Raw genomic sequence first — 26,628 nt, forward strand, 5'->3', positions numbered from 1 at the left:
ACATTATCATATAACAAAATTAAACCTGATGTATGTATTTTAAATATCATTTTATTTTAACATTCCTGCATTGGATTGTCATAGATAACATACAAAATAAATGAATAATATCTAATTAACATAAATAAATAAAATGTGTAAACTAAAATACTGCCATATGAACTAACAAATGTCAATAAAAATTTGACATTGTCATGTGTTGTGGACAAGATAGAACACACTAAAATCAATACTGCACTTCCCAGTCTAATATAAATCTTTGGTTTTTCTCTGATGTAGGGATGTGTAAAATGCTCAGGCAAGATAACGAAACCATTTCTTGGAGGAATAAGGGCTTGATGGTATATTGTCATTGTACTCCCATACATGAATTATTGTCTAAAATAAAGGATCCAAGACACCAGTAATATCAATGCCTACCCCATAGCTTCCCACCATTTATGAAATTGACAAAAGAAAAAAAATCTCTTACAGGAATATACTGGTCCTTTATCATTTTCAGTAATCTTTGTCAACTGTCACCTATTCAAAGTTTTGTTTAGTACACAGTTATATGTTATACTTGTACTTATAACATAATAATGATAATAGTACAATAAAAACAACCTTAAAAAATCTCCAAAATTGGATTTTGAAAAATAATTTGTTTTTTAAATGCTAACATTAACCATATAAACATTATTTTTTTTAGAAATCACCATTACTAAATGTATATGTGCAATGACTTTGCTGAATATGTGCTTGGCACTTTTAACTTGTCACTCATCATCATAAAAAATTGTATGCCACAAATATTTATGTAAACTGAAAAAGGAAAATAAATCAATCTGTTACACCACATATATGAATTTATCAGAAAGTTTGATTTTCAATTACCGGTACATTGTTACACTATACATAGTGAAATACTTCATGGCACAATTTATGTCCTGAGATTCTTAAACAAGAATTACAGTTTGAAAATCCAGCAACTTCAGTTTTGATGATGAACTTTCTGATTCATAGGTCGAAAAATACTGGTAACATAAAAATATATTTCTACACACATAAAATGCTTGAAATCTCCTTAAAAAAAAAATGTCATGTTCATCGCTACATTCAAACAATATGTCATTAAAATGATGTAGCCAACTGTCAATACTAATAGAAATACTCTTAAGCAGATTAATTTTCGCTATTTTTGTGGTGGTTAAATAAGCACCAAAAGTAGTACCTTAGAAATTTATTTTTAACACTTTGAAACACTTATCATTCTTTAAAACCTTGAAAATGGATACCCAAAAATATGCTCACCTGACAGAATCTTGGAAAATCAGCAATCAAAAATATCTGAAGCATACACCTAAAGACAGAAAATTAATCCGTTTACAGTATCTAGTAAAGGAAATATGCCAAATTCAGTTCTAATACTCAACATTCAAAACTTAAACAGAATAGGAAATCAAATTCCAAGATTCCATGATGAAGTCTCCAAATCTGAGGAATCAGTTACCACGGAACCTACGATAAATGTCACCTCTTCCATGTGTTTCACTATCAAATGGAAACAATTACCAAGGAATCTATGATAAATGTCACCTATTCCACGTGTTTCGCTATCAAAATGGAAACAATCTCTAAGGGGAGTTAATCCTGAGTTGGTAAATGATGGATTCAGTTAAAGAGTAAGTCATTATAATGATTCAGCAGGCTTACAATACTGGTACAATAATTTGTTGTTGTTCGGACAACTTTCTGTCTGTCAGCTCTTTCAAAGTTTGATTTGACCATTTCATAGTACTCTCCATCACTCAGTGTGAAAGATTTTAGATAGGGACATCTCAATCTGAAAAGAAGACAATTTTATATCAATTAAGAAAGATGTTATATAAGTATTAAAGTACCAGTCCATATAAAATTCAGAAACTGCATGTGGTAAGGTGATTCATGGTGTAGAAAAACCCATGGGTCAGATGATGTTTTTTTGGTCTTTTTTGTGACGATAGTCCCTTCTGTATTTAGATCTGTACTTTTGAGAAAACTACACTAACTTCCCACTAAAATCAACCAAATGAAATTAAATCAAGAAGGATAACTCATGCAAAGTGCTAATTTCATGTACAGTCTATATAAATTTTATTTCAAAAGTGTAACCCCCAAACGAAAAACTAAGGCAGGTTATATGGTCTATAGCTGTTTCTGAGCAAGAAATAAAATTGATTTCATTTGGTTTTGGACATTCATGAAGCACTACCTGTCTGATTCTTACAAAGACAACTACTTCAGTAATATGGAAAAAAAATAATAAATTCTTGTCATCTAGTGTATTTGATAAGGTGTGATAACCAAGGTGCTTTGAACTAAAAAAAAAAAAAAAAAAAAAAAAAAAAAAAAAAAATAAAGAAGTAAAATTTAAAACTGAAAAATTAGGAATTTTATTATAAACAGAAAATAGGTTCTAATGTATTGTAACTTTACATTCTTTTGGATTTTCACACCATACAATAAAATTTTAAGTAACGTTTTTTGTAACTATATTATGTTTCAACAGGTTCTGACGATGTTGACAAACCAGACTGTTCTACAGTAATGTTATAGTGCTGACAGACAGTTAAAACTGGAGTATGTTAATGTTTCAGAGGTAAATGTTTATATATTGTTCTAAGAGAGAGATTGTTTAACCATATTATAGCTTGTATATAAGGCCAAACATAATGATTTGTTTGTTTGGTTTTCCTCTTCTCAGTTCATAGATAGGTAGGAAAATTAAATCTTATGGACAGACACTCAAAGCCTATCATAATCATTAAAAGCCCTACTATATATGACTGCAGATACAGATCAAGGAGAGGATAAGATATTTTTGTCAATAAAATGTTTTAATAGGGAACCTGTTTTATGAGTAAATAGAGAACATCAAATAAAAATATTTTTATTAGGCCTAACGTGAAAGTTTAATTTCTTACTATTATTACTATTACTCTAAACAGTTTCTCAGAGATGAATGATCAAATCAACAAAGTATGGAAAAATAGTGCATAGTTATTGATGAGAGGAGTTCTGTGTTTTTATCACTTTTTGATTACTTGAATTTGTTTGAAATTTAGAAGGGGTTTCAACTATCATCTTAGAAAGAAGTTTTTTTTCATAAAAAAATTCTAGAAAAAAACGGAAATCACCTTCCTAGAGGATAAAGTCCTCATAACAGTAATCAATACGAATTTGACCTATGACCTTATTAGCATTGAGAGCCCGATTAAGTCTGACATTGACAGCCTGATTTAAGTCTGACACTGAGAGCCCAGTTAAGTCTGACAATGAGAGCTGATTTTTTAAGTCTGACATTGAGAGCCTGATTTAAGTCTGCCATTGAGAGCCTTATTTATGTCAGACAGGGAGTTAAGTTGTAATACAGAGTAAGTATCTTTACTAGTTTAGTATCTTTAATAAAAACAAAATGTTCATAGCTCACATCTTAAAATTGTATTGAATATATCTTGGCTAATGTAAAACTGTAAAAAGAATAAAAATATTAATACACATGTATTCAACTCCTACAGGTTACATCTGCCATATATTAGGGCTACATACCGTATGTGATCTATAAATTTACTGCTTTTGTCACTGAACCTAATGGTGTCTGGATCCCACTGAATCTCTAATCTCAGCATCTTTGGACAGTTCTGAGCTATGCCTTCTATGATCTGATCAATATGGACTCTGCTTTGAATCTTCAAAAACCAACCATTAGCAGTTCCTAGGACACAGATCCTGTTGAAGAGTAGAAACCATGACTGTTAGATTATGTGATAGACTATTACCATGTAGATAGCAATGATTTACCAAATGTCAGTGTAAAAATTTTCGAAATTTCACACTGTGAAATAAATTTGATAGTTCCCTCTCAGTCTTTTCCTGCCAAAACGTCACAGCACATATATCAATCCACCACCACTGTTCACAAAATAAAAAATTTATATTGAAAATAGCAACTCATAATGGAGGAAATCTATATAATAAACAGAATAATCGATGGGTTATCTTGTATAATCAAAATATGATCACTCATGCCAAGAACACATAACTCGTATGGGGAACTAATTCCACACACTTGTTAAATCTAGGCATTCTTTGGCACTCTTGACCATATTTTGGTTATTCACTCTTTCCAACTAATTATCCTATTATTATTGGCACTTTCTATTCAAATACTTCATGTACAAAGGTTTAAATATTTGGGGACACAGTACCAATTTTATAGCGATAAAAAAAGCAAAGAATAGTACTGGTACACAGTCAAAAACTTTTATGTCTGTCCATACATCTTGTAAACCCTAACACTCAAACCACTCAATGGGTTAAATTGAAACTAGGGTTGGTCATCAGACAAATGTACATTAAACAAGATATAAAGCATTGTTTAAAGTTTGCAAGAAGAGGTGTTCCAAGTTAAGAGTTTTACATCTTTTTGAAACCACTGCATATAATTATTGTGATTACAATATTGGTACACAGAATTTAATTTATGTACTAGTACATATATTTCATTTATGAAAGAGGATCACTATCATTTAAAAAAAAAACAAAATTGAATAACAAAATAACTTGCTAAATTTGTAAATTATCCTAAGAATTATTGTAGTTTTTAATGGTAAAGTATAAATAACTGAATGAGTACTGTAAAATGCAAATCTGTGAAGGATCAGTAAGTTCTGAAAAAGGGGGAGTGGGCTTCAGTGTTTGTTTTTGTAATCAACCAAAATTTTCCATGCTCTTTGGATCAGCCTGTGCATATATATAACCACAATCATTGATTTCAGATATGTTTTTTATTCAGATATATACTAGACCTAAATAATAGTCAATGTTGGAAAAATGATATTTTACACTAATAGTTAAATCTATAACAAGTTACGTAATATGGACACTGAATCAATGTGATTTGTGCTTTTGATATGCCAATAAATACAAGCTATAATGTAGTTTTTCGATTTAATAATTATAAAAAAGCATTTGTCAACGAGTGTGTATGTAGTGACAGAATTAATATGATGATCAACACTGTATTATGAACTTGGCATTCTAATATGAGGTGCTATAAACATCAAACAATAAATAATAGGTAATTTTTCAGGGTGCAAATTTTGGCGTATCTTGGCAGTTTGTCTAAAAACACCAAATACGTCCAGCAAATTATTTACTTAGGGCTTAAGTACATAATGTACCACTTAGCATCCACAAAAAATTAGAAAGGCAAAAAATCATTGTATACTTTTTTGCCTAAAAAAAGCAAAATTCTGCACCCACTAAATTAGCCCACCCTACAGTGTATATTGCCACGTATATATAACTCTGGGCAATTCAGATGCTGAAATTGTCTTTTTGTCATATTAGAATAGACATAGTTCATGTTAGGAATAGTGTGCACAGGTTCAGTGTTGGCCTTTTAATTCCACTATTTTAGACGTCACTTATGCTTATGCTCTGTATTTAAATAATGAAAACCCAGGCCGTGTGTAAATGAGTACAACAGCACCTCCATGAATTATTTCTTTAATAAAATAAGAACTGAAACATTTTTTATTTTATATTAATGACCATACCATACTTATTTAATTATGGTTAAATAGACTTTTATTCAATGTTTCTAAAATACTGAGTATCACTCCAGACCAACATAGATGATTCAAGTGATCTCAGTCATGTTACAGGAGTTTTCTTGATAATCTTGATATTATCTTTATTATTTTTTAAGGTTTTTTCCAATTAATCAAAATTAGGGGATAAATTCTCCTTGGTTCTTAATCCTTTGGAAATGAGACTTTATACTTGGCCTTGAAGAATGCTTGTATAATCTATTTGTAGCTAAATACAGCTAAACTTATTGGAACTGCCAAATGAATACACCAATTTTCCCTCTTTAGAATTCAATTAGCTTTTCTGACAACAAAATCAATATAATTACACCTTTTATAGTATTTTTAGTAAAACAAATAGATTGGAAAACATGTTCATAATGGAGAGGGTTATAAATTGACAACAAATCAATATAGCCTCTGTAATTTGTACAACTTGGTTTTCCAGTGAAGTTCAAATAAAAATAAATTGATCTCTAACAAATGGCTTACGCTGTAAAATGTATGGTTGATTTCTGTCAGATAAAGGCAACAAGTTTAACCAATAAGGGAGTAAATAGTTTATTATTTGAACTGGAATTTTTTATGATTGCCTAAACAGAATCTGAAATTATTTCTATTTCTAAACTAATGAATTTAAATAAATGTAATGAGAACTACAAACCAATGACTGTCATTGCAACTAAGTTGCAATTTTCTCAATAATAAGAATTAAAAGAAAAATTATTATACAGTTAAACCTGTTTTAACTGAACCCTTGGAAAACTGGTTTTCTGTGTAAACCAGATATCTTCTGGCCCCAGCTCCACAAAACTTGAAAAATTACTTATGTCTAAGAAAATTCTTAACTGTTTGTTACGTCATCAATTTCAAAAACTTTGATTGGAGTTACCATGGAAGTTGAGAGTATTCTCAGACTTGAGTATTTTTTTAAACTTTAATGGCACCTAAGCCTGAAGTCCCTTCATTTCACTTTTAATACTTTGATCCTGTGAAAACCAAGCACATATGCATATACAGCATACGTTTGCAAGTTATACAATTGATGAAATTTTTGCAGTTCTATGAATCTCTATGAGATTTGAATACTATGATTAAACTGGAAGAATGGTGTCCATATAGGATAATTATGCAATTGAACCCAGCCCCCAACACCCAAAGCTTGTCTCAGGCAAGGTACAACTCATCATGCTGAAGCTGCTTATAAAATTTCAAACCATTTCTATGAATAATTTCTAAGCTTTAGCTAACATTTAATGTGCCAGCTGCCTTCACAAAATAAAAAAGACCTTTGCTATCAACGAGCATTCAGAGAGTATTAGCAATACTAAGTCCCCTCCCAGAAGAAAAATCTAAAGAGAAGATTAGAAACTACATGCATTATTTGCTATTGAAGAAAGCGTTTAAAACTGAGTTTTTGCATTTATATAAGTCAAAGGGTCATATCTCAACAAATAATTAACCAGAACAAATTTGAACTTGGTTTGATACTTGTCATGGTAAAGCAATTCACCAAATATTAAAGGACAATTTGCAAGTGTGACTAAAAAAAGGTGCAGAAAACTGAGTTTTTGCATTACTTATCAAAATCAACGGGACATAACTCAGCAAAAAAAAATTAACAACTGCTAGAAAATTCAACCATGATCTGTAACTGTAATTGTTAAGTTATGGTATGTATGGTACAAATCTTGAAGCACAACCCAAAAAGTGTGAAAGACTGATTTCCTGGACAGACAGACAGACAGACAGATGGACGTAGTGCAAACCTTAACTCTTCTTTGACAAAAGTCACTGGTAAGGGACTAATAAACATGTTTAATTAACTTACTCAATATTCTTTAAGAAGGGTATGACGTTAATCCAGAAGTTCTCTGTTAGTTTTGGTTTGCCATTCAACATCAACCCACTGAGTTGTCCGCCATGTTTCTGGATGAACTTGTATATCACATTCTCTGACAGAGCATTGGTGTTACTAATGTCTATAGCTTTCAGATTTGCAAGTTTTCCTCTCTGAACCAAGAGCTCTAAAATCTGAAAATATAGAGGGGTAGCAGTTTGTCAATATAATATGTTATTTGTCTCACACATCTAATTTTTCACACAAGTTTTTACATAAATCTGTATATTCATTTAATAACTACAGTTAAAACTGTCTAGACCAAACCCCTTCTGGACTTTAATGAATATTGGTTTGGTTTAGACAGGTGTTTGGTTCATCAAAGTTAAAATTGTATTTAAGCTGTTTCAAAGGGACTTTTAAAATGTCTGGTTTAGACAGGTTATTGGGTTATTCAAGCTTGGTTTAGACTGGTTATTGGTTTATTCAGTGTTTGGTTTAGACAGGTTGTTTGTGCATTCAATGTTTGGTTTAGACAGGTATTTGTTTATTCATGGTTTGGTTTATACAGGTTATTGGTGTATTCAGTGTTTGGTTTAGACAGGTTGTTGGTTTATTCAAGGTTTGTTTTAGACAGAATATTGGTTTTTTCAAGGTTTGGTTTAGACAGATTATTGGTTTATTCAGGGTTTGGTTTAGACAGATTATTGGTTTATTCAAAGTTTGGTTTAGACAGATTATTGGTTTCTTCAGTGTTTGGTTTAGACAGGTTATTGATTTATTCAAGGTTTGGTTTAGACAGGTTATTGGTTAATTCAAGGTTTGGTTTAGACAGATTATTGGTGTATTCAAGGTCTGGTTTAGACAAGTTATTGGATTATTCAAGGTTTGGTTTAGACAGGTTATTGGTTTATTCAGTGTTTGGTTTAGACAGGTTATTGGTTTATTCAAACACGCAACTTCCTGCACTTTAGGTCATCAGGTTAGCAAGCTACCTTTAGGAAAATTAGGTGGTAAAAATACCAAATAATCCAGAAATTGACAATTTCTATATGAGCTATGTGTTGACATTTTATTTTTTTGCAAATAGTATTGGAATGAGCAGAGAGAAAATAATATTTCAGATTAATTTTGTTGTTGCAGTGTATTAGTATCACTAAAGTAAAGCACAAATTTACAGTAACATTGTCAAAACTTTGTATTTTTTTTTTTTAATATATGCTTCAAAGGAGAGAGATCACTTCTAAACTAAGCTCAGTATGCCGAAATCTTGTTCAAGTCCAGTGGTCTAGAATTTTTTTTTTCTTACAAGAAGTTGCCAAATTTACAAGTAACTCATTCAACTGAATTTTTCTTGCCACAGGAAACAGAAAGTCTAAATCCATGCGGTGTCCCCAGAATTTGATTTATTGATGGATGACAACCATGACTCCTTGTTAAAGACAAGTTACTCCATTCATCATGACATTAAGTCACTTACACATATTTTATTCCCAGAGCCGTGTGACATTTGATTGAATTGATCCCTGTTCCATACTTAGTTTTATTCTCTATCATTAGCTGTATGGAGTGAGTTAATTAAGAGGTTATAATCAGACCTAGTACAGCACTGAGAAACTGCATGACTAGATCATTAGGAATGGACACTGTAGGATATAGAGAATAGTTCCAAGCTTGTTTATACACTGTAGGATATAGAGAATAGTTCCAAGCTTGTTTATACACTGTAGGATATAGAGAATAGTTCCAAGCTTGTTTATACACTGTAGGATATAGAGAATATTTTTTGTTTACTGCAATAGTTCCAAGCTTGTTTATAGACTAAGTACTGTAAGTCTCTACAAAATATTTATCTTCTATTAAATGAAGAAAGTGACTGTAAGGTGTTTTTTATGAGATATTTTAGGTGTAATGTGTTATGTCTCCTTTAAGCAAAAAATTCTACTAAAAAGTCCTTACTTTTCAGGATACAAATTTTTCCTGACTTTTAGATTTATTAAAAAAAAAAAAGATAAATGTAGACATTTGTGAAAAAGAGATTAGAGTGAACTATCCATTGAGTGGTGACCATTTACAATATAACTAGTACATATACTGCAAATACATTGATTGATTATGGTTTAACATCCTATTGTATATTATATGCCTTTCAGGACAAGAACAACTGACCAATGGAATAGACCCTTATTTAAACAAGTCTGACAGCTGAGCTGGATCTTTATTGTGCTAGCTCACAGAAACAACAGCCCTCTGGTATATAGGCATGCCAATCAGAGCTTGTGTGTTTTTTTCATGGACATTTTACTCATCACTTTGTTTCACTATGACTGCTTTGGTAGTTGTCTGAGGGACATTTTACTCACCACTTCCCTTCACTATGACCGCTTTGGTAGTTTTCTAATGGACATTTTACTCACTTGTTTACATCACTCATGACAACATTTATAATGACTGGTTAAACTACTGGTATTGTTCAATGCTTCTTGCTCACATTTAAAAGCAGTACCTATATCTTATTTCACAAAAAATGGGTCAACAGAATGTTCTTAAACCACAAAAATAGTGATTACAGAATAAACATCAAAATTAAGTGTATCAATTTAAAATGCATTCTTCAGACATGAAATGATAGAAGCTTACTCTATCTGTGAAGAATTCACAATAACCAAGTCCTAGGTATGTAAAATATGGAACTCTCAACAAAATGTTTTCTAGACATTCCCTGGAAAGCTCAGTTGATGTCAAATCCAGTTCTGTTACAACAGATGATTCCCATGGTGCATTCTTCATGTGCTCATCTTCTACACCTACAAAAATAAAAATAAATTTATTTTTAATTGATGGAGTGACAGTTCAGTTAATTACTAAGTTTCCTGGTTAGAATTAATCTTTAACTATTACACTTGCTTTAGCATGTAGGCAAATATGTTTTATGAATAGGTTGAAGAATTATGGTTATGACAGGAAAAAATTGAAGAGTGTGAACTGTTTAATGAATTGGTTTTGGAACTCTGCAGATTAAATTTTAATTACGAGTATCTAATTTTAACTAAGATCTATAATCACTTGTTGATTTTGTCACGCATATAGAAGGGTGAAGTGTTTTGGCTTCAACCATTACGGTAGTATCAAGCTAAACCCAGAGAGGCATGGTTTTGTTTTATTTGTTGTTTCAGTTTCTGCATCCATGACTTTGTTTTTGTTCCTTTACATTTGATCTGTATATTATTCTGACAGAATTTGTCTTTGTTTTAACCCAGACTAAGACAGAGTGACTATCTCCAGACAGCTAACATTTCTGCCATTGTTTCAGTTGATTTATTATAGATATTTTCTACATGCAAATCATCAGTTTGACACCTTCGGTACTAAAAACCTTATCCAATGATTGGATTAAAAGTACTGTTGTAACTGAAATGCTATAGATCAGTCAGGGAATTATTGATGATAGCAGAGAACATCTTTTCCCTAGGTGGGTTTTAAATATGCTCAAAGTTCACATAACATTAAAAATTAATCGGATTCTTTGAAAAACTTTTCTGAGCTCAGACAAAACATGATTGCTTCTACAGTGAAACATCATCTCCAGACAAAATATAACTTTATTTTCAAATCAATAAGGATAATGTTCCCTTAGATAACTTAATTTTTCAGAGCGATCTTATTCAATAAGCTGTTGGAGTCATTTGTTCACATTGGTATTAGTTTCTTGCCTTATGACACGGATACATCAGGAGTAATGGATTGATTTTGACTCAATCTCTATTTCAGGAGGCCTTTCTTGACAAGCTTGGATCAGAATTATAACATACGTGACAACTTGGCAGAGGGTTGTTCCTTTGGTTGAGTAAAACTATAAGAATTGATTTGGTAGTAAAAAAAAATTAAATAGACCCTTTCGTGAAAATTGTGGGATAGTCCTGGAGGAAGTATAAATAATAATAAACCCTTGCATGTAAACTGTGGGATAGTCCTGGAGGAAGTATAAATAATATATAGACCCTTTCGTGTAAACTGTGGGATAGTCCTGGAGGAAGTATAAATAATAAATAGACCCTTTCGAATAATCTGTGGGATAGTCCTAGAGGAAGTATAAATAATGCATGATCTCAATACCAAAGGTTATATTATTGACAAGCAAATGCAATTTTATGACCTTGATGATTAAGACAATGATTCTTCTAAAGATATCATGTATGTGAAATACATACACCCATGTTCCAAATAGTAAAAACCAAGGTCAAATGTCAGAGAGTGTAACAGACGAGCAGACTGACCAGTGAAGAGTAATGATTTTATGGCACCATTTTGCTCTATCAAAAGAAAGTTCTGCAATTAATTTAGACACTCACATACCTGTGTGTTGCAGCAGTAGTGATTTCAACTTCTTACATCTTTGAAGAAGGGTTTTAAAGGATGAACCTTTTACTCTAAGACAAAAGTTCAAAGCTAGTGTTTCCAGATGGATGCAGTTTGATGTCAGTAGTTCAATATGTGAATCATCTATGAATGATATTCCGTACAGATTAACCACTTTCAGATTTGGCGTGTGGGATTTGATTTTTCCAATGTTGACAACTTCATAAATGTCCTCCTCCGCCTCAGTTGACATTTCAAAAGTACCTGAAAGTAATAAACAATAATTTGACATAAATGACTGGATATGAAGCAGGCTTGTTTCTATTTGACTCGTAACAATTCTACACTGTAAGAGGATGTTATTGAGTACCCAGGCAGTGGGTGGAACATGCCCAGGCGACAAATCTACACTGTAAGAGGATGTCTATTGAAGACCCAGGCAGTTGGTGGAACATGCCCAGGAAACAAATCTACACTGTAAGAGAATGTCTATTGAATACCCAGGCAGTGGGTAGAACAAACCCGAAAAATCTACACTGTAAGAGAATGTCTATTGAATACCCAGGCAGTGGGTGGAACATGCCAAATTTCATTTCAAAAACATTTTTTATTCATTAGAGATGACAAACTCATGTTTACTAAAATTTGAATATTGGTTTTCATTTTATTGAAATTGTAAGAATAAAATAAATTACGTGGAAAGCACTGGAAATTTAAAATAAAGGGAAATAACTTTTTGATCTGTTCATAATTAAGTTGAATTGTGAGGGAAATTTGAACATATTTCCTGAGTCATCCAGTTTTTATACAGAAAAATCCCTTTTCCTTCAGATACATAATGAGATAAAAATAACATTGGAACAAAAAAAAAGAAGATTTTTATCAAATGTACTCAGTGCTGCCTATATCATAGGAGGATAATAACAAAATCAATAAACTCTTAGAAATAGTCAAAAGAAATAGTCATAAAGGAAAATCTGTATAACTAACCACCACAATGGTTCTGACTTGGTACAGGTGGAAATGGTGGGTAAAAAAACAAGTTTTATAGCACATGGATTAAAGTTGCTCAGTAATTATTTCCAGGATGTTACAACACGAACTGGCATTACAAAAATGTCCAGTCTCTTACATGTAACTATTCTCTGTTTATCTGCAGTACAAAGACCTTGTGTCACTGATAGATAGTTTTAAAATTTATTGTACATGTGTAACCATATTTAGTCTGAATGAGGGGGCTTTTAACGTCCTTGACTACCCTGTCGAGTCTCGTATGGACTGCCCAATTTGATGGGCTTTAAATAAACATTATATTTAGTGCTTGAAAAAATAGAGAGGGACTAGTAGCAAGTCTAGCAGACTATGAATGTTAAATTAGAAAAGTGTGTCATTTTTACAAGACCATTGCTCTGGTTTCCAACTTTCCAATTATTGCCATTTGTACCAATTTCTTTTTTTACCATTTCCTGTAACTGTTGCCTATGGCTTATTAGTTCTGTGATTTTTATTATAATTCATTACTGTTAAATTCAAAAGGCCACTCTTTACATATTTATACATCATTGATTTACTGCGAAAATGCTACTGTATTTAGACTATTTTTCCACTTTTAAAGGCAAGAATTAAATACATTTGTACTGTTAATACTACAATATTTTTTTTAAACTCTTTTGATGGGCAGAAGGCACTGAATTTCACTTTTCTTGTCTAGCTATTAAGTCACTGGTATTAGTTCATAATGTATTCTTTCATGGTAGTATGATATTACATTTATATTCAGTAGCAGTCTTTATAAAAATCAGACAGGAGGTGATTCATTAGTTTTAAAAACTCACATATTCACTTTTATTTGTCATTCAGAAACAGTTACAGACTGCATAACCAGACTTAATTTGTTATTTTGAGATAAAAATTGTTAAGTTTGTATATGAAATTGGCACTTTGTAAGAGTTATCATTCTTGATTTGATTGATCTATGTGGGAGGTGAATGTACGATTTTCTCAAATATGCAGATCTGAAAACAGGAAATTGTTATTTAAAATTTAGTATATGTAGACCAAGAAGACATTGTTTGGTGGGTTTTTCTTCACCATGAATCACTTCTACCATTGGTTATGTCTGAATTTTATATGAATTGATACTTAATGCTTCTTTTAACAATGGGAACAAATTGTGCTCCTTTACTTGCTGACCTATTCCTTCACTCTTATGAGGCTGACTTTATAGCTGATCTGATCAGAAAGAAAGAATATCGTTTGGCTAGATCCTTTAATCTCAGTTTTCGTTATATAGATGATGTATTATCTTTAAACAATCCTAATTTCGGGGATTTGATACATCGCATCTACCCAAAAGAACTTGAGATAAAGGATACTACAGACACTGTGAAGTCAGCCTCATATCTTGACCTACACATGGAAATCAATGGTAAAGGAAAACTATTGATCAAACTTTACGACAAATGTGATGACTTTTCATTCAGAATTGTCAACTTTCCTTTCATCTGTGGCAACATCCCTTCAGCTCCTGCATATGTAGTGTTCATATCACAACTCATACATTATGCCAGAGCTTGCCGAAACTACGCAAACTTTTTGTATCGCGCTAGAACTCTAACAAATAGGCTTCTGGAACAGGGTTATGTTGCTACAAGATTGAAGTCATCACTACAGAAGTTTTATGGTCATCATCATGAGCCTGTGGATCGTTATGGTGTATCCATCAGCACCATGAAAACTGATTTATTCAACGGGTCATAGTTTTCCTTTCCTCGTTTGTCTACCCCGGACTTGACTTTTTATGAGCAACTTGGCGGGTGTATTTAGAAAAGCAGAGGACGCTTACCCTACCGGTGCACCTAGTCCATGCTCCTAGTTTTTAGTGGAGTCCGAGTTGCTCATTTGCTTTTGTTACTTTGTATGTATGATTTTAGTTACTTTATGTTCTTTTTTGTGTATGTCTGTTTTCCATGTCTGTCTTTGTCCCTGGAATACATTCTTTTGATTACCGCTATAACCTTGGTTCCCTTGATTACTCTTTAATAGCAAGCAATTCTATTTCTTGCTACATGTTTTATGATAAGAAGTAACTTAAAAAATAAAATTCCTTGTTGCAGTACAAATCTAGCCACGAAAAAAAAAAAAAATACATAACCTCCATTTTTTCATTGAGGCTTTTCAACTGTAACATTTTATAGCTAATTCCTGTGTAAATGACATGTATAGTCGACATTAAACTACGAACAGAATAATAGAACACATGACCTTTCCAAAAGAAAAAAAGCAGATGTGATCATCTCATAAAATCTTGTTTATTCCATGAACATCCTCAATATATATACTCATTTACTTTAGTGAAGAGTTTGGAACATTCTAAAATCATGCTTTACAGTATCTGATAATTGACTTTGTAGCGGTATTTGTGGAATAAATTGGATATTTGTATGGTTATTTCCAAACTTCCTTGTTACAAACATTGCATGCTGTGAATCAGTAAAATTACTTGAAATTTGAATGCTAAAATGCAATCTTACAGAGCTACAATTCGATAACGAAAGTTCTTTAGTAATGGAAAAGTCTCCTATTTGAAGTTATCAATTTGTTATATTTGTCAATTGTCCTGATTTTCAAATGTCTTAATGGCAAAAACCTTTTATATTGAGGAGTAAGATTACTGATAAAAACACATGGGTGAACAATTAAATAAGTATTGTTTATTTGTTCATCCTGTGTTCTTATTATGAGCATTATTTTCTGAGCAGGAAAAAGCTATTTTGGCCATTTTTATGTGCAATTATCAGTATTCCATCCATCTAATAGAATTACATTTGTATCTTCATAGAAAAAGCTATTTTGGCCATTTTAGTACACAATTATCAGTGTTCCATCAGCCTATTAGAATTACAATTGTATTTCTATAAGCATGTTCGCTTAAAAACTGTACTAACTTGTTACTGGTAGTTACTAATAATATGTGGCCTTTATCAGTTTAGAGAGAGACTCCATGCAAAAACCAGGCAGTGGTTGGCACATGCCAAATTTTGTTTTCAAAAAGATTTCACCCATTTCATACCATGTAAAGAGAAATAAATTGCATAGAAAGCATGGAAATTCACTGAAAAGGGGAGATAACTCTTTAATTTGAGCAAAATATTGTTACATTGTTAGGAAATTTTAAAGTTAATTGTCAATTTAAAACACTTATACTATTTGACATACAAAAGATATATACATAACCTTGGAACAAAACATGTAGTGGGATAAAATTTACCCTGCGCCACCTATAACAGGATCTGCTTGATTTTTACATGGACAGTCTCTTGATGAAATCAGTTGCCATTTTTTCAAATATTCATCAGAGATTTCATGCACAGAAGTCTCACACAGTTGCAAATGTACATTCAATAGGCAGTTTTGATGATTAAATTGGCTTTAAATTCTAAATAAGGTGAACAATTTTTATTTGATTTAAGATATAAGGTAGGTAAAAATTCTATAACACCTTTGGTGATCTCTGGATTTTTTATAAAGGTTATATGATGGTGCATTTGTGGCATTTCACTATATCTTTTTTTTCTAATGCAACTTTGTCATAACAGTTTAAATGGTGGAAATAGAAGAATTATAAATTTACTCTCTGTTTAAAAAAATACTGAAAAAGTTCTATCCTTGATTGAATGTGACCACCACCTGAAGAACTGTCTTATGGAGTCAACTGAGTTATTTAAACACTTCCTACCAGACATAGATTCAAATACTTAGTTTAAATATCCTTGTCAATGGACTGAAACAGACACTGTATTGCATTCTGGGATTGTCATTATTCATGAATCCTCATAGGTCAAAACATATTTTAAGAGAACACTGCGATGACACAATTTTGTTTACAAAAACTATGTAAGGCAGTTCATCAGGTAATGGTTATTCAATCAATGGAAGACCAACTCTAACCCATGAAGTTTACTATTTTATTTGCTGTAAATTCCTAATTACAACCTGTGTATTGTACAGCTGACTAAACATGGTTTTCATGACATAACTCTTTATTAAGAAATTTTGTTGTTGCTCAAAGCAGTGAAAGCAAGGATGCATGTGATTTAATTAAGCAAAAGTAATGAAGGGAAATTATCAACTGCATTGATCAAGATGATTTCTTTAAGCCAAAAGATCATTATGTAGGTTTCTCATGATACTTTGATAAAAAAAAATGCTGTATCAGAAAGTGAAGAATTTCATATGTTTCAAATGTTATTTAAATTTATATTCTATAGGTGTTTATAAATGCTATAATTTGGGAGAGTACCAGGGACATAGTTTATATTGCTCTTTATTAACTAAAAACTGTTAAGTTTTTTTCCAAAAAAAAATATCAGTTGGATTTTGTTCAAATTTTTTATAATTTTAAGTAATGAATATATTCATATTGTAGTAAATGTGCATCAGTCTATTAGTTTAATAATGAAATGACTCTGAATAGATTTTTCCTCAATGTTAATCCAAAATCATGGTTAGGCTCTGAATTCAATGATCATAGCCTTCTCTCTCCTGATATCACATGGGTTCATACATATAAGAACTGGGAGAAAATCAGAGCACCAATAAAGAATTCTACTAGCTCTAATGTTGTGATATTGGTTCATTAGATAAGAATGTTATTTCAATTTCCATGGTTACAAACCAATTAGAGGCAACTATTTGATATAAAATGTGTAAACTTAATTACCTATAAGATGCAGCACCTCTAGGGAAGAAAGACAGCTGTAGATTCTTCTCATAAATCCTTCCAAAAATATAACCTCAGACAGGCAAATGCATAAGGTTCGGAGATTACATGGAAATGCATTTAAATCATTAAAGTCATGTAACTGCATAGCATTTGAGAAGTCCAGTGTCATATTTTTCAAAATGGGACACTTGTTCGAAAGCTCATGAAGAACTGGAGCTGTTATCAGCTCACTGGGAAGTTCGATAGCTTGCATGGTATTTCCAAAACGTATTCCTATCAACTGCATTAGAATTTCAACATTGTTGACATGTAAGCCACCGAACTCCGGACGTAAGGACACATTTTTCCAAAGCTGAGTATTGTACACTATCATGCGCCATTTCTTGCAGACTCTAGCTAGTTTACCATAATCTTGGTGCTTTATGTAGGAAAATATTTTCATCAACAACTTTTCTGGAAGCTGGTGGATCTTTAGTGTCTGAAAAGGAGGAAAAAAATTCTGATTTAAATGATAAGCATCCAATGACAGACTAAATCTATAAAGGCTTTGGTGATGTGGTAAAATGCTTGGTTTGTGGGTCCAATACCAAGATAAGTTTAAATTAGGTGTGGCTGTTAGACAACAGAAAATTTTCATACCTTTTTTGGAGTTCTGCCCTTACGAATTTAGTTTCTTGAAATGCACATTATCTGACATGCAACTTCTCACAAACTACTAAACAGAATTTCGTGAGACTTGGTATGTTATAAGGACACAATATATATATTACCACAAGAAATTTTGATCCCTCAAATTATGTAAGACTTATTGATGCCCCTTTTAAACTTAGTTTCCTGAAGTACACTCCTGAAGCATCTTGTCATCGCAACTCCTCTCAAACTACTCAACTGAGTTATATGAAAATTGGTACATAGTATGGACAAATTATGCAATTGTGTGTATTTCTAGGAAATTTTTTCCCCTAAATTTTGTTGGAGTTATGCCCCATTTTTAAATAGTCAACTGAAATGCATTACATAATAGTGAATTTAGTGCAAATTTTTTTCAGGAAAGATTTGTTGAAAAAAAAAAAATTAACTCAGTGACAATGCGTTGTCTGAAGATGTGTGAGTAGCATGACATAATGATTTCATTTAGGAGATCTCCCAGAATAGAAATCAGATGTCCCTTCCATATTAAACAAATTGTGTGGGCTAGTATTTTATTTCAATGTTTAGTTTGAAAGACCTTTTAAATTCTTTTAAAAAAAGCAAGAGCCATAAATAAAAGTAAAGAGACTATGGACCAAAAGTGATCCCTGCACTTCAAAATATATTGTCATCAGACAATAAAAAACAGAAAGCTATAGTTAAGGCCATTCAAAGTTCATTTCATGGTTCTCATGCCTATTTTCATGAAAACCAATAAGTGAGGGAGGGCATTACATTTTACCTTTTTATTGCTCTGGAAATGGGATGAGTTTGCTTTTTATATTGTTCATAGCCAGAAAAAAATATGAGGGGTGTATTTAAATTTTTTGTTTTGTATTTTTATATGGCAATAATACGGGTAATGAAGCAGTCCCAAAAGAGGTGGGGGCAAGAGAAAACAAGAAATTAAATTTGATTGGCCTAACAGCTTTCTGATGTTTGTAGAAAATTTTGTAAATAAGAGCACTGACTGCAAAAACAAAAACTGGACAAACCCTGAAAATAAACTTAGTTATTAAAAAGTTAATGACTAAATCAATTAGGTGTTTTATATTGAATGAAATGCAATACAGCAACCAGAAAAGAATCAAGTTTTGTATTATCACAGTAGGATGTTTGATGGAACAGATGTTTTTGCAATAAAAATAATATATTGAACTTAATGCTTACTGATAAACAGTCAGTGTATTTATAAAAGAGTGTTTATAGATAAAATGATGTGATGATGTGCAGGAAGGCTGCTGGAACTTTAAATAAAAGATATCTAAGTGATTCAACATCCTTCTTGCAAGGATTGCTCCTGGGAGCTTTCAGGACTGCAAAGTTTGGTGCTTAAAATCATATATTGAGAAGTTTTGCTGCATAAAAAGGTAATGAATGGCAAAAAAATCTCTGCATTTAGCAGTTATAGAGAATCTCTCTTTCAATGAGACTGAGAGGCTTTAACAGACCCTTTTAAGATAATCTGATGAGCATGCTCACTATATTATTGTAACTTTCCCTAGTTTGGGCTTGGGAAGTGGGTATTGAGGGCTTGGGTAAAAAAATAGGTGTATATTGAGCATGGTCTACGCATGTTCAGACTATCCTATAGTTAGCACAAAAGGGTCTATTGGAATTTTTATAAAATTAATTTAAAAATACAAATTAAAATTTTTTATGTACAAATAAAAATCTGTAAAATCGTCATAATCATTCATAATGAATAGTCCTTGTTCAGATGTTTAGAAAATTCTTAATGATTAAAAAATTGAATGTACTAAATTTTCCTATTTGTTATTTGATGTGAAACTGTCAGACGTGGATCAAGGAAAGGTATGCTGGGCATATGCCTCACCTCCTAAAAAACAGGAATTTTTAGAAATCAATCTTGCTTTTTTACAAATTCTATCTCTCATATTTTTTCTTGCTTCACTCAGCTTTTAATTCTATTCATGTACGCTCAACTGAAATTTTTGATCCATCTCCTGGCTGCATTTATTCATATGTGGTATAATTTGGTACTTTGTTTACTTTTATTAACTATTTATGTTTGATAACATCTGAATTACGGGTAAAAACTTGCATAAATAAATACCTCTGCAAATATTGAAAAGGACTGGTTTGAAATCCCCATACTGGTCAGAGAGTAGATCTTACCATTTTCAAGACAGAAGCATTTCTCGCCAATCTGCTCACCAAAATTTTATTCCTCAATGAAAATAGTTGTATAGTTGCTCAGTTTTGAGAGCAAAACGTTTTTCCTTAAATTTTGGGCATGAACTTGTTTCGGAGGAAACAAAAAATTTGTTGGTGAGAATTGCTTGCCAGGGAGAACTAACCTGGCTGAACACAATTACTACAGACACACTTTTTCAAACGATTGAAATTGTTTCTTGACCAATAATGTTAATATTGACTTCTTCAAGCTAATGGTAAATGGTTTGAAAAAATGTATTAACATATTTCACACATTCCTATTTACTAAGTAATAAATAATTTACAATGCAACACTTTGTTAGAGAAGGTACTTCATATTATTACATAGTAATTAAAAAATGTACAATAATTACTAAACTATACATGTACTTTTACAAGTAGATCTACGTGTAGTAATTTAAATGTACTTGGTAATTTTCTTTAAAAGGTAAGGTTAAAATTTGATTTGTCCTTTGCTAACAAAACGTTACTACAACTACTATCAAAGAAAAAATAGAGACTGTACCAACCGATATCACAACGAATTGATCAAACCCATCCTGAGGAGAAATCGCTAACTTGGTCCTCGCTGATTCAATGTCAACATCATAAATTGTTGTTTTTGTAAAATCCATGACAAAATATTTTTCTGATACATCATATACCACGATCAAAAAAGAAATCTAACCTACTGATTGAGATTAGGATGCCGGCTGGATGCTGAATGAAAAAATCGTCTGCATATTCTGCAGAAATCATTTTATTCGGGATTTCTCTAATCTTTTCCTTGCGAGAAGTAAGATCGTTAATCTAGCATTAAATAGGGATGATGTGAGATTGTAAGCTATCGATTAGACCTAATTGTACATATATTTAGCGTCTTGTCTAGACGGTTCAAATTGACACTTCAATCTTGCAGGCATTAGGATTGAAAGACACAAGGGATTCCACGGGAAAAGATTTGAAAGGTCAAGGACTTTTACTAGAGATACCCCTAATCACTTAACTAAACTCCCGAGAATCTCGGATGTTCAAGTATGAATGGGATTTCCCATGTAAACAACAGCTCATCATAGAAGATAACGATGTGACCACAAACAATGACAGCTGAAAGCCGAAATTTGTTAACATTCTCTATCTGTGTTATACTGATAGCCCTGACAAATGGAGAGATACATCGAGCTAAAAGTCCAAATACCAAATCAATCGTCAGAAACACGAGGACAACATCTGCCGAAGCTAACGTGGCAGAGAATTTCGAAGAAAAAACTAACAACATGGATGATGGACGGGATCCTTACGAAGTTTGGATCTATTCTGTTTGTGGCTCAATAGCTGTGGGACTTAGTGGCATATTCCCATTACTGGTGATACCGATTGAAGCCGGTCCTGCCCTGAAGCATGGGGGTAAGTTAATAGCTTTTTCTGCCATGGGGTATCGGGTTTCAAACAGATGCTGGGAGATTTGCGACTTATATAGAGTGTATTGATGTGGAAAATATGTTTCTCAGCGAATTCAATGTCATTGTTGGAGAAACGATGCAATTAAATGTCACTTAAACTTAATTTTGAAATATCAACACTTGAAAGAAACTGAAAATTACTTGTAAAATGCATTATTTTCAGATTTTTTAAAACATGACAAAATATATTAAAAAGAGATTTTAACTTATGATAACAATTCTTAAGATTTACTTTTGCATAAAACAACTTATTTACTTACTGATAAATATGGAGACAATGTCTCTCTAAAGCTCTCTGAGGTTTTTACTTTACTTCCCATTGTCATTGTGGAGATTATTTCCCAGCCACAAAATATGTGAAAAGCTCTTTATTGAACACTTGTGTTTTTTCACTTTCTATGTGTTACATCCACTTAACAAATCTGCAGTTACATGTTTTATCCGAAATTTCAAGGTCAGTGCAATATAGTCATTTGCAGAAATCTGCCAAATGATTAGCCCACTACATGCAATACACACAGGAGAGAGAGAGAGTGATCTAATTAAGACAAGATGTATAAACATTGTGACTTTTCATGATGGTAGTCTGGGTACCTCTGTAATTAATAAACAGATATACATAGATTTCTTTTGTTTAAGTTGCAAGGATAATTTCTTTTTTCCACCTGTTCAGCTTTTCAGATTTTATGATGCAGTTGTTGAGGTCATTTATTTCTTGTACATGTAGGTTGATGGCAAAGATTATACTGGTGTATTTGAAAGATAAATCTCTAGTTGTTGTTCAAAACTAGGAAACATTTCAAGAATGGAATTTGGATAGGTTATTGTTCAGCATATCCCCAGTGGCAGATAGGGGGTTAAGGGGGTAGGGAGTTAGGAGGGGAGTTTTAGTCCACTTAAAAATGATAAAATAAAAATGCATTTTTGCTTGAAAACTTCCTTTTACACAAATCTTGTTATTTGAAAAGTTAAAATGTTTTGGAGAAAAGTGTTGTGATTTTTGTCTTCAAATCTTCAAAAGAAAAAGAGCCTTGCTTCACTAGGTAATTGATTAAGTCTATGCCCCCTAACCTGAAATCTTCAGGGAAGAAAAATATTTACACTCCCACCTGCAAAGTGGTTTAATACAGTGATAGGGGTGTCCCTCTTTCCTTCCCTCTGTTAAGCATAAGGGGACACATATCATATTCATTACTCCTCCTACATCACTGAATGGTATTAAATGTATTTAGATATTTTTCAAATGCAAAATTTTGTATGGCAGTAATATAAAACTAAATGGATCTGTAAGAAATTTTAACGTGGTGTTCTTCTATACATGTATTTTGTTATGAAAGTTGACAATGTTATCCAAAGTTGTAAACTAATACTTGCAGAGTTTAAAACAATTGCCTAATAAACATGCATAGTGATAAATTTCAGTGTAGTTAAAAATGCCTACATCTTGGTAAATTTTGATGAGGTATGTTTTAATTTGTTTTTATTTTATACTGCAATCAGTCCCTTTTCTTTTTGTTAACCAATGATCTTGATATGACTTCAAGAAAATGTAAGGATATTTTTAAGTTGTATCCAATTTTTTCTTCAAAGCATTTTTTTGTACATTTCATATATTAGATAAGAGAATTTCCTCTTCTAAACAGCTGAACATGTGGCAGGTGTTTTAAATGAAATTACTTTGTTTTGTTTTCTGTGTTCATTTAAGAAGCCTTTCTTTGTTTACTTGAGTTCATCCTTTGTACTTTACAGCTAAGTGGAATACATTTGTACATTTGTTATCTAGTCAACAGTTCTTGTACGTTCTTGTACATAAACTACATTGAAAAGTATTTTATTGTTCAATTTTACCGAAATAAACATAAGTTAAGGAAAATAAAGGAAATATGTTGTTTGTTGACTGGTTGTACTTGTAAAGTTTTATGATGTGTATGTGTATATGTATGTGGAAAAGAGAACTTGTTTTATATCTGTATATGCAAGTATTTAAACAGGCTATTATACATGTATCTTACATACAGTGAAACCTAAACTAAATCCCCTGTTTGACTGATTTTGATAAGTTTAGTCAGTTGTCCAGTTTACACAGGTTCAAAATACATTAAAACTGATATGAAGACTTCAGAAAATGTCTGGTTTAGACAGTGATTAAATTCAGTGTTTTGTTTAAGGAGATAAATCTAGGATAAGTGACACAACTCTTACAAATCATTCAAACACTTGTATTCACCATTTCACATCAATCTTATGTAAGCACCAAAGTAACTTGGACTGATTTCATTCAGTTTCAAATGAAAGCTTGATAGGCTTTGATGAAATGGAATATGACACAAATATATCACTGATTTCAAGAGTTATGTCCCTTACTCTAGGTCTACCTCCTAAAATAGGTTTCTCTGTAGATAATTTGTGAATTTCAAGTCAAAGGAGGACTTCATTTCAATAAACAATTTATTACCTGTACTATGTTGCAAGTCAGGGATTTGTTACATAATACAGGTCAAAATAACCTTACATGACAATTAAGTCCTATACCTTTAAATATGTCAATATCATAGTAGGCCACCTTTTGAAATAAGCTAACAAAATCACTACATGTCATACAAGATGAGAAGAAAGGTACATGAACTCAAATATTGTAAACATAGATTTTTCTTAATGTACTAATTTTCCTTTTTTTCCAAGGTGGACAAATAAGCCAGAAAAATAGTACCTGCAAAATTTATTATTTTACATATCATGGATGCTTATCATTTTTCTAAATCAAATACTTGGCATGTTTATTTGATTCTTTGAACATAAGGAATCAGGAATAATTTATCTCAGTTTTTGATGTAGATACTTGAGTCTTTAAATTTAGACAGCTCATTAAAAAAAATTGTAAACAAAAATAATTTGGACCAAGGTGTTATTTCTTATTTTTCCCTGTAATGATACTGTCTGCTCTAGAACACATGCTGCAGTGGGGGGTATTCCAATATTTAGACCTTTTTAGGACATGCAGTTCTCCTTTCCAAGAGGTGATCTTTGTACTTTTATACACATACAACTGTATTTTCATATGTTAAAAACGGTCTCTGTATCATTTTTAAATTAATGGTAATATTATCCTTTTATAAAAAAAATCATGGTATGACAGCTTCATGAACTATTCATTTTGCAGAAAGTAATATGGTATGTATATCATATATTATTCTTACAATCTTCAACATAATATGAGAAATCTGTTTGAAATAGAAATTAAATGTTACAGTAAGAGCCTAAGATTATCCAACTTAATTAAACTACATGTTTGAATAACTAAAACTTAATAAACAAAAAAGCACATTACTTGAACATTCTTTCAAAATTTGGTAGAAAAAAAATTGCAGAGAGGTAATTTAGAAATTATTGTTAACATATGCTCTGGTACAGTTTCTATTATTTCACTTAATTTTGAATTAATTGACTTACTGAAATATAGAGAATAGATTCCACTTGTTGTGCTTCACTGTGTAGAGTCATTTCTCTTATGCAAGGTTCACTGCAAATGAGATTAGGTCATCCCAATAAGAGAAAGATAAGTCCTTCACAGCGGGTGCTCTTTGTAAACTATATCAGTAATTGTTAATCACATTAATAATTTAATGGAAAAATATGCCACCAATTGATTAATTGGTACTGTATTTAACTTCGGCAAACTTTGGCTAGCATTGATAATGATCGCTTTTGAATTGTTTCTATATGCAGCTTCAATTGGCAAACAATTAAAAGCGAAGCATGTTTAAACCTTACTATAACATGGATGCGTTGGTTTTCCTGCTTTTTTTTTAATCATAGAGCATTAATATTTGAGTGTTACTTTCGTGGTCTAGTCAGGAGAAATCAATAGAATTATTTATGAAGCTAAAAGGTAACAATATATTACCATGTTCAATATCGGTAGATGAAAATTGTCCCCCAGTTGAATTGAACAAAGGCTTATATCTCTCTTGTAATATCTATAATTGAAATTATGTTCCATTTGTTTGTATTGTGGATAGAAAAATTGTATTTTTTATATGAAATTATTAAATCAATTATTAAATAACAAATGGAATTAAGGACTAAGTGAGCAAAACCTGGTAAGTAATGAGCTTGTTAAGCACAGGTATTGTAGTGGCTCACAATGGGTTCATTTGTACTTAAAATTTTAGCTCCTATTGGAACAAAGTTGTTTTATCTCTCACAGGAGATTTGTAAATATAGGCTTTTTTTAAAGTTAGGGTTTGAAAAATTGTCACTTCAATGGTAAAATTTCAAAAAATAATTCTTGGAAGCCATGTTACATTGTTATTTTACCATGACTCAGCAATAATATGGTGTTGGTGTACACTGTATATAGGACAAAGTGATAGAAAAGGGAACAGATATAGTTAAATGCCACAAATGCACCATCCTATAAAAGAGATCTTATAATATAGATGGCAGTGAATAATCAAATATTTTCTGTGTAATTAATTTCATGACTCCATTCTTTTGATATTAAAAAAAAAATCATCTGTTCATGTTTAGAATTGAGTACACAGTCAGACTTTCTTATCCCTAGTCTGGATCGGGCCAAACTATCTCACTTTTTTAATTCCACATTTTGACAGGATATTTTTTTTTAACTTCCTCTCAGAATAATTTCATATTGTTCAGAGATTCAAAGGTCATAGATTAAATTGGTATAGATTACTGTTGTGAGGACTTTGTCGTCTGCTATTATGTTATATAATGGAGGGACAAAATAAATTCAAT

The 26,628-nt window shown here is 31.7% G+C and overlaps 2 protein-coding genes across 6 annotated transcripts in view; one reads left to right on the forward strand and one right to left on the reverse strand.

Annotated features, from left to right (window-relative positions):
- Nucleotides 1-31: 31 nt before the first annotated feature.
- Nucleotides 32-25,540, reverse strand: LOC148620713 (uncharacterized). Of its 4 annotated transcripts, none has more exons than XM_088574456.1 (7): nucleotides 25,321-25,540; nucleotides 17,537-18,017; nucleotides 11,812-12,078; nucleotides 10,096-10,262; nucleotides 7,447-7,649; nucleotides 3,571-3,750; nucleotides 32-1,825 (listed from the first exon to the last, which is right to left on the reverse strand). In XM_088574456.1, exons 1-7 carry the CDS (start codon nucleotides 25,369-25,371, stop codon nucleotides 1,654-1,656), a joined length of 1,521 nt encoding a protein of 506 aa, XP_088430582.1. In that variant the 5' UTR covers nucleotides 25,372-25,540; the 3' UTR covers nucleotides 32-1,653. The 4 variants fall into 4 exon arrangements, with proteins under 4 accessions (XP_088430582.1, XP_088430581.1, XP_088430580.1 ...); XM_088574455.1 differs by lacking the exon at nucleotides 25,321-25,540 and adding an exon at nucleotides 22,131-22,411; XM_088574454.1 differs by lacking the exon at nucleotides 25,321-25,540 and adding an exon at nucleotides 20,938-21,155.
- Nucleotides 19,454-26,628, forward strand: part of LOC148620714 (zinc transporter ZIP13-like) — a 31,934-nt gene continuing 24,759 nt past the window's right edge. Inside the window, exons 1-2 of one of the 2 annotated variants that reach the window (XM_088574459.1) lie at nucleotides 19,454-19,599; nucleotides 21,327-21,814. In XM_088574459.1, coding sequence (XP_088430585.1) covers nucleotides 21,508-21,814 — 307 coding nt within the window. In that variant the 5' untranslated portion in view covers nucleotides 19,454-19,599; nucleotides 21,327-21,507. Of the gene's footprint in view, nucleotides 19,600-21,316; nucleotides 21,815-26,628 lie in introns of those variants that run through there. The other variant, XM_088574460.1, reaches the window with a different exon arrangement.

Source organism: Perna viridis, chromosome 3 (assembly GCF_037379345.1).
Source record: "Perna viridis isolate PV_CMFRI_1.1 ecotype Kerala chromosome 3, ASM3737934v1, whole genome shotgun sequence".
NCBI classification, from domain to species: domain Eukaryota; kingdom Metazoa; phylum Mollusca; class Bivalvia; order Mytilida; family Mytilidae; genus Perna; species Perna viridis.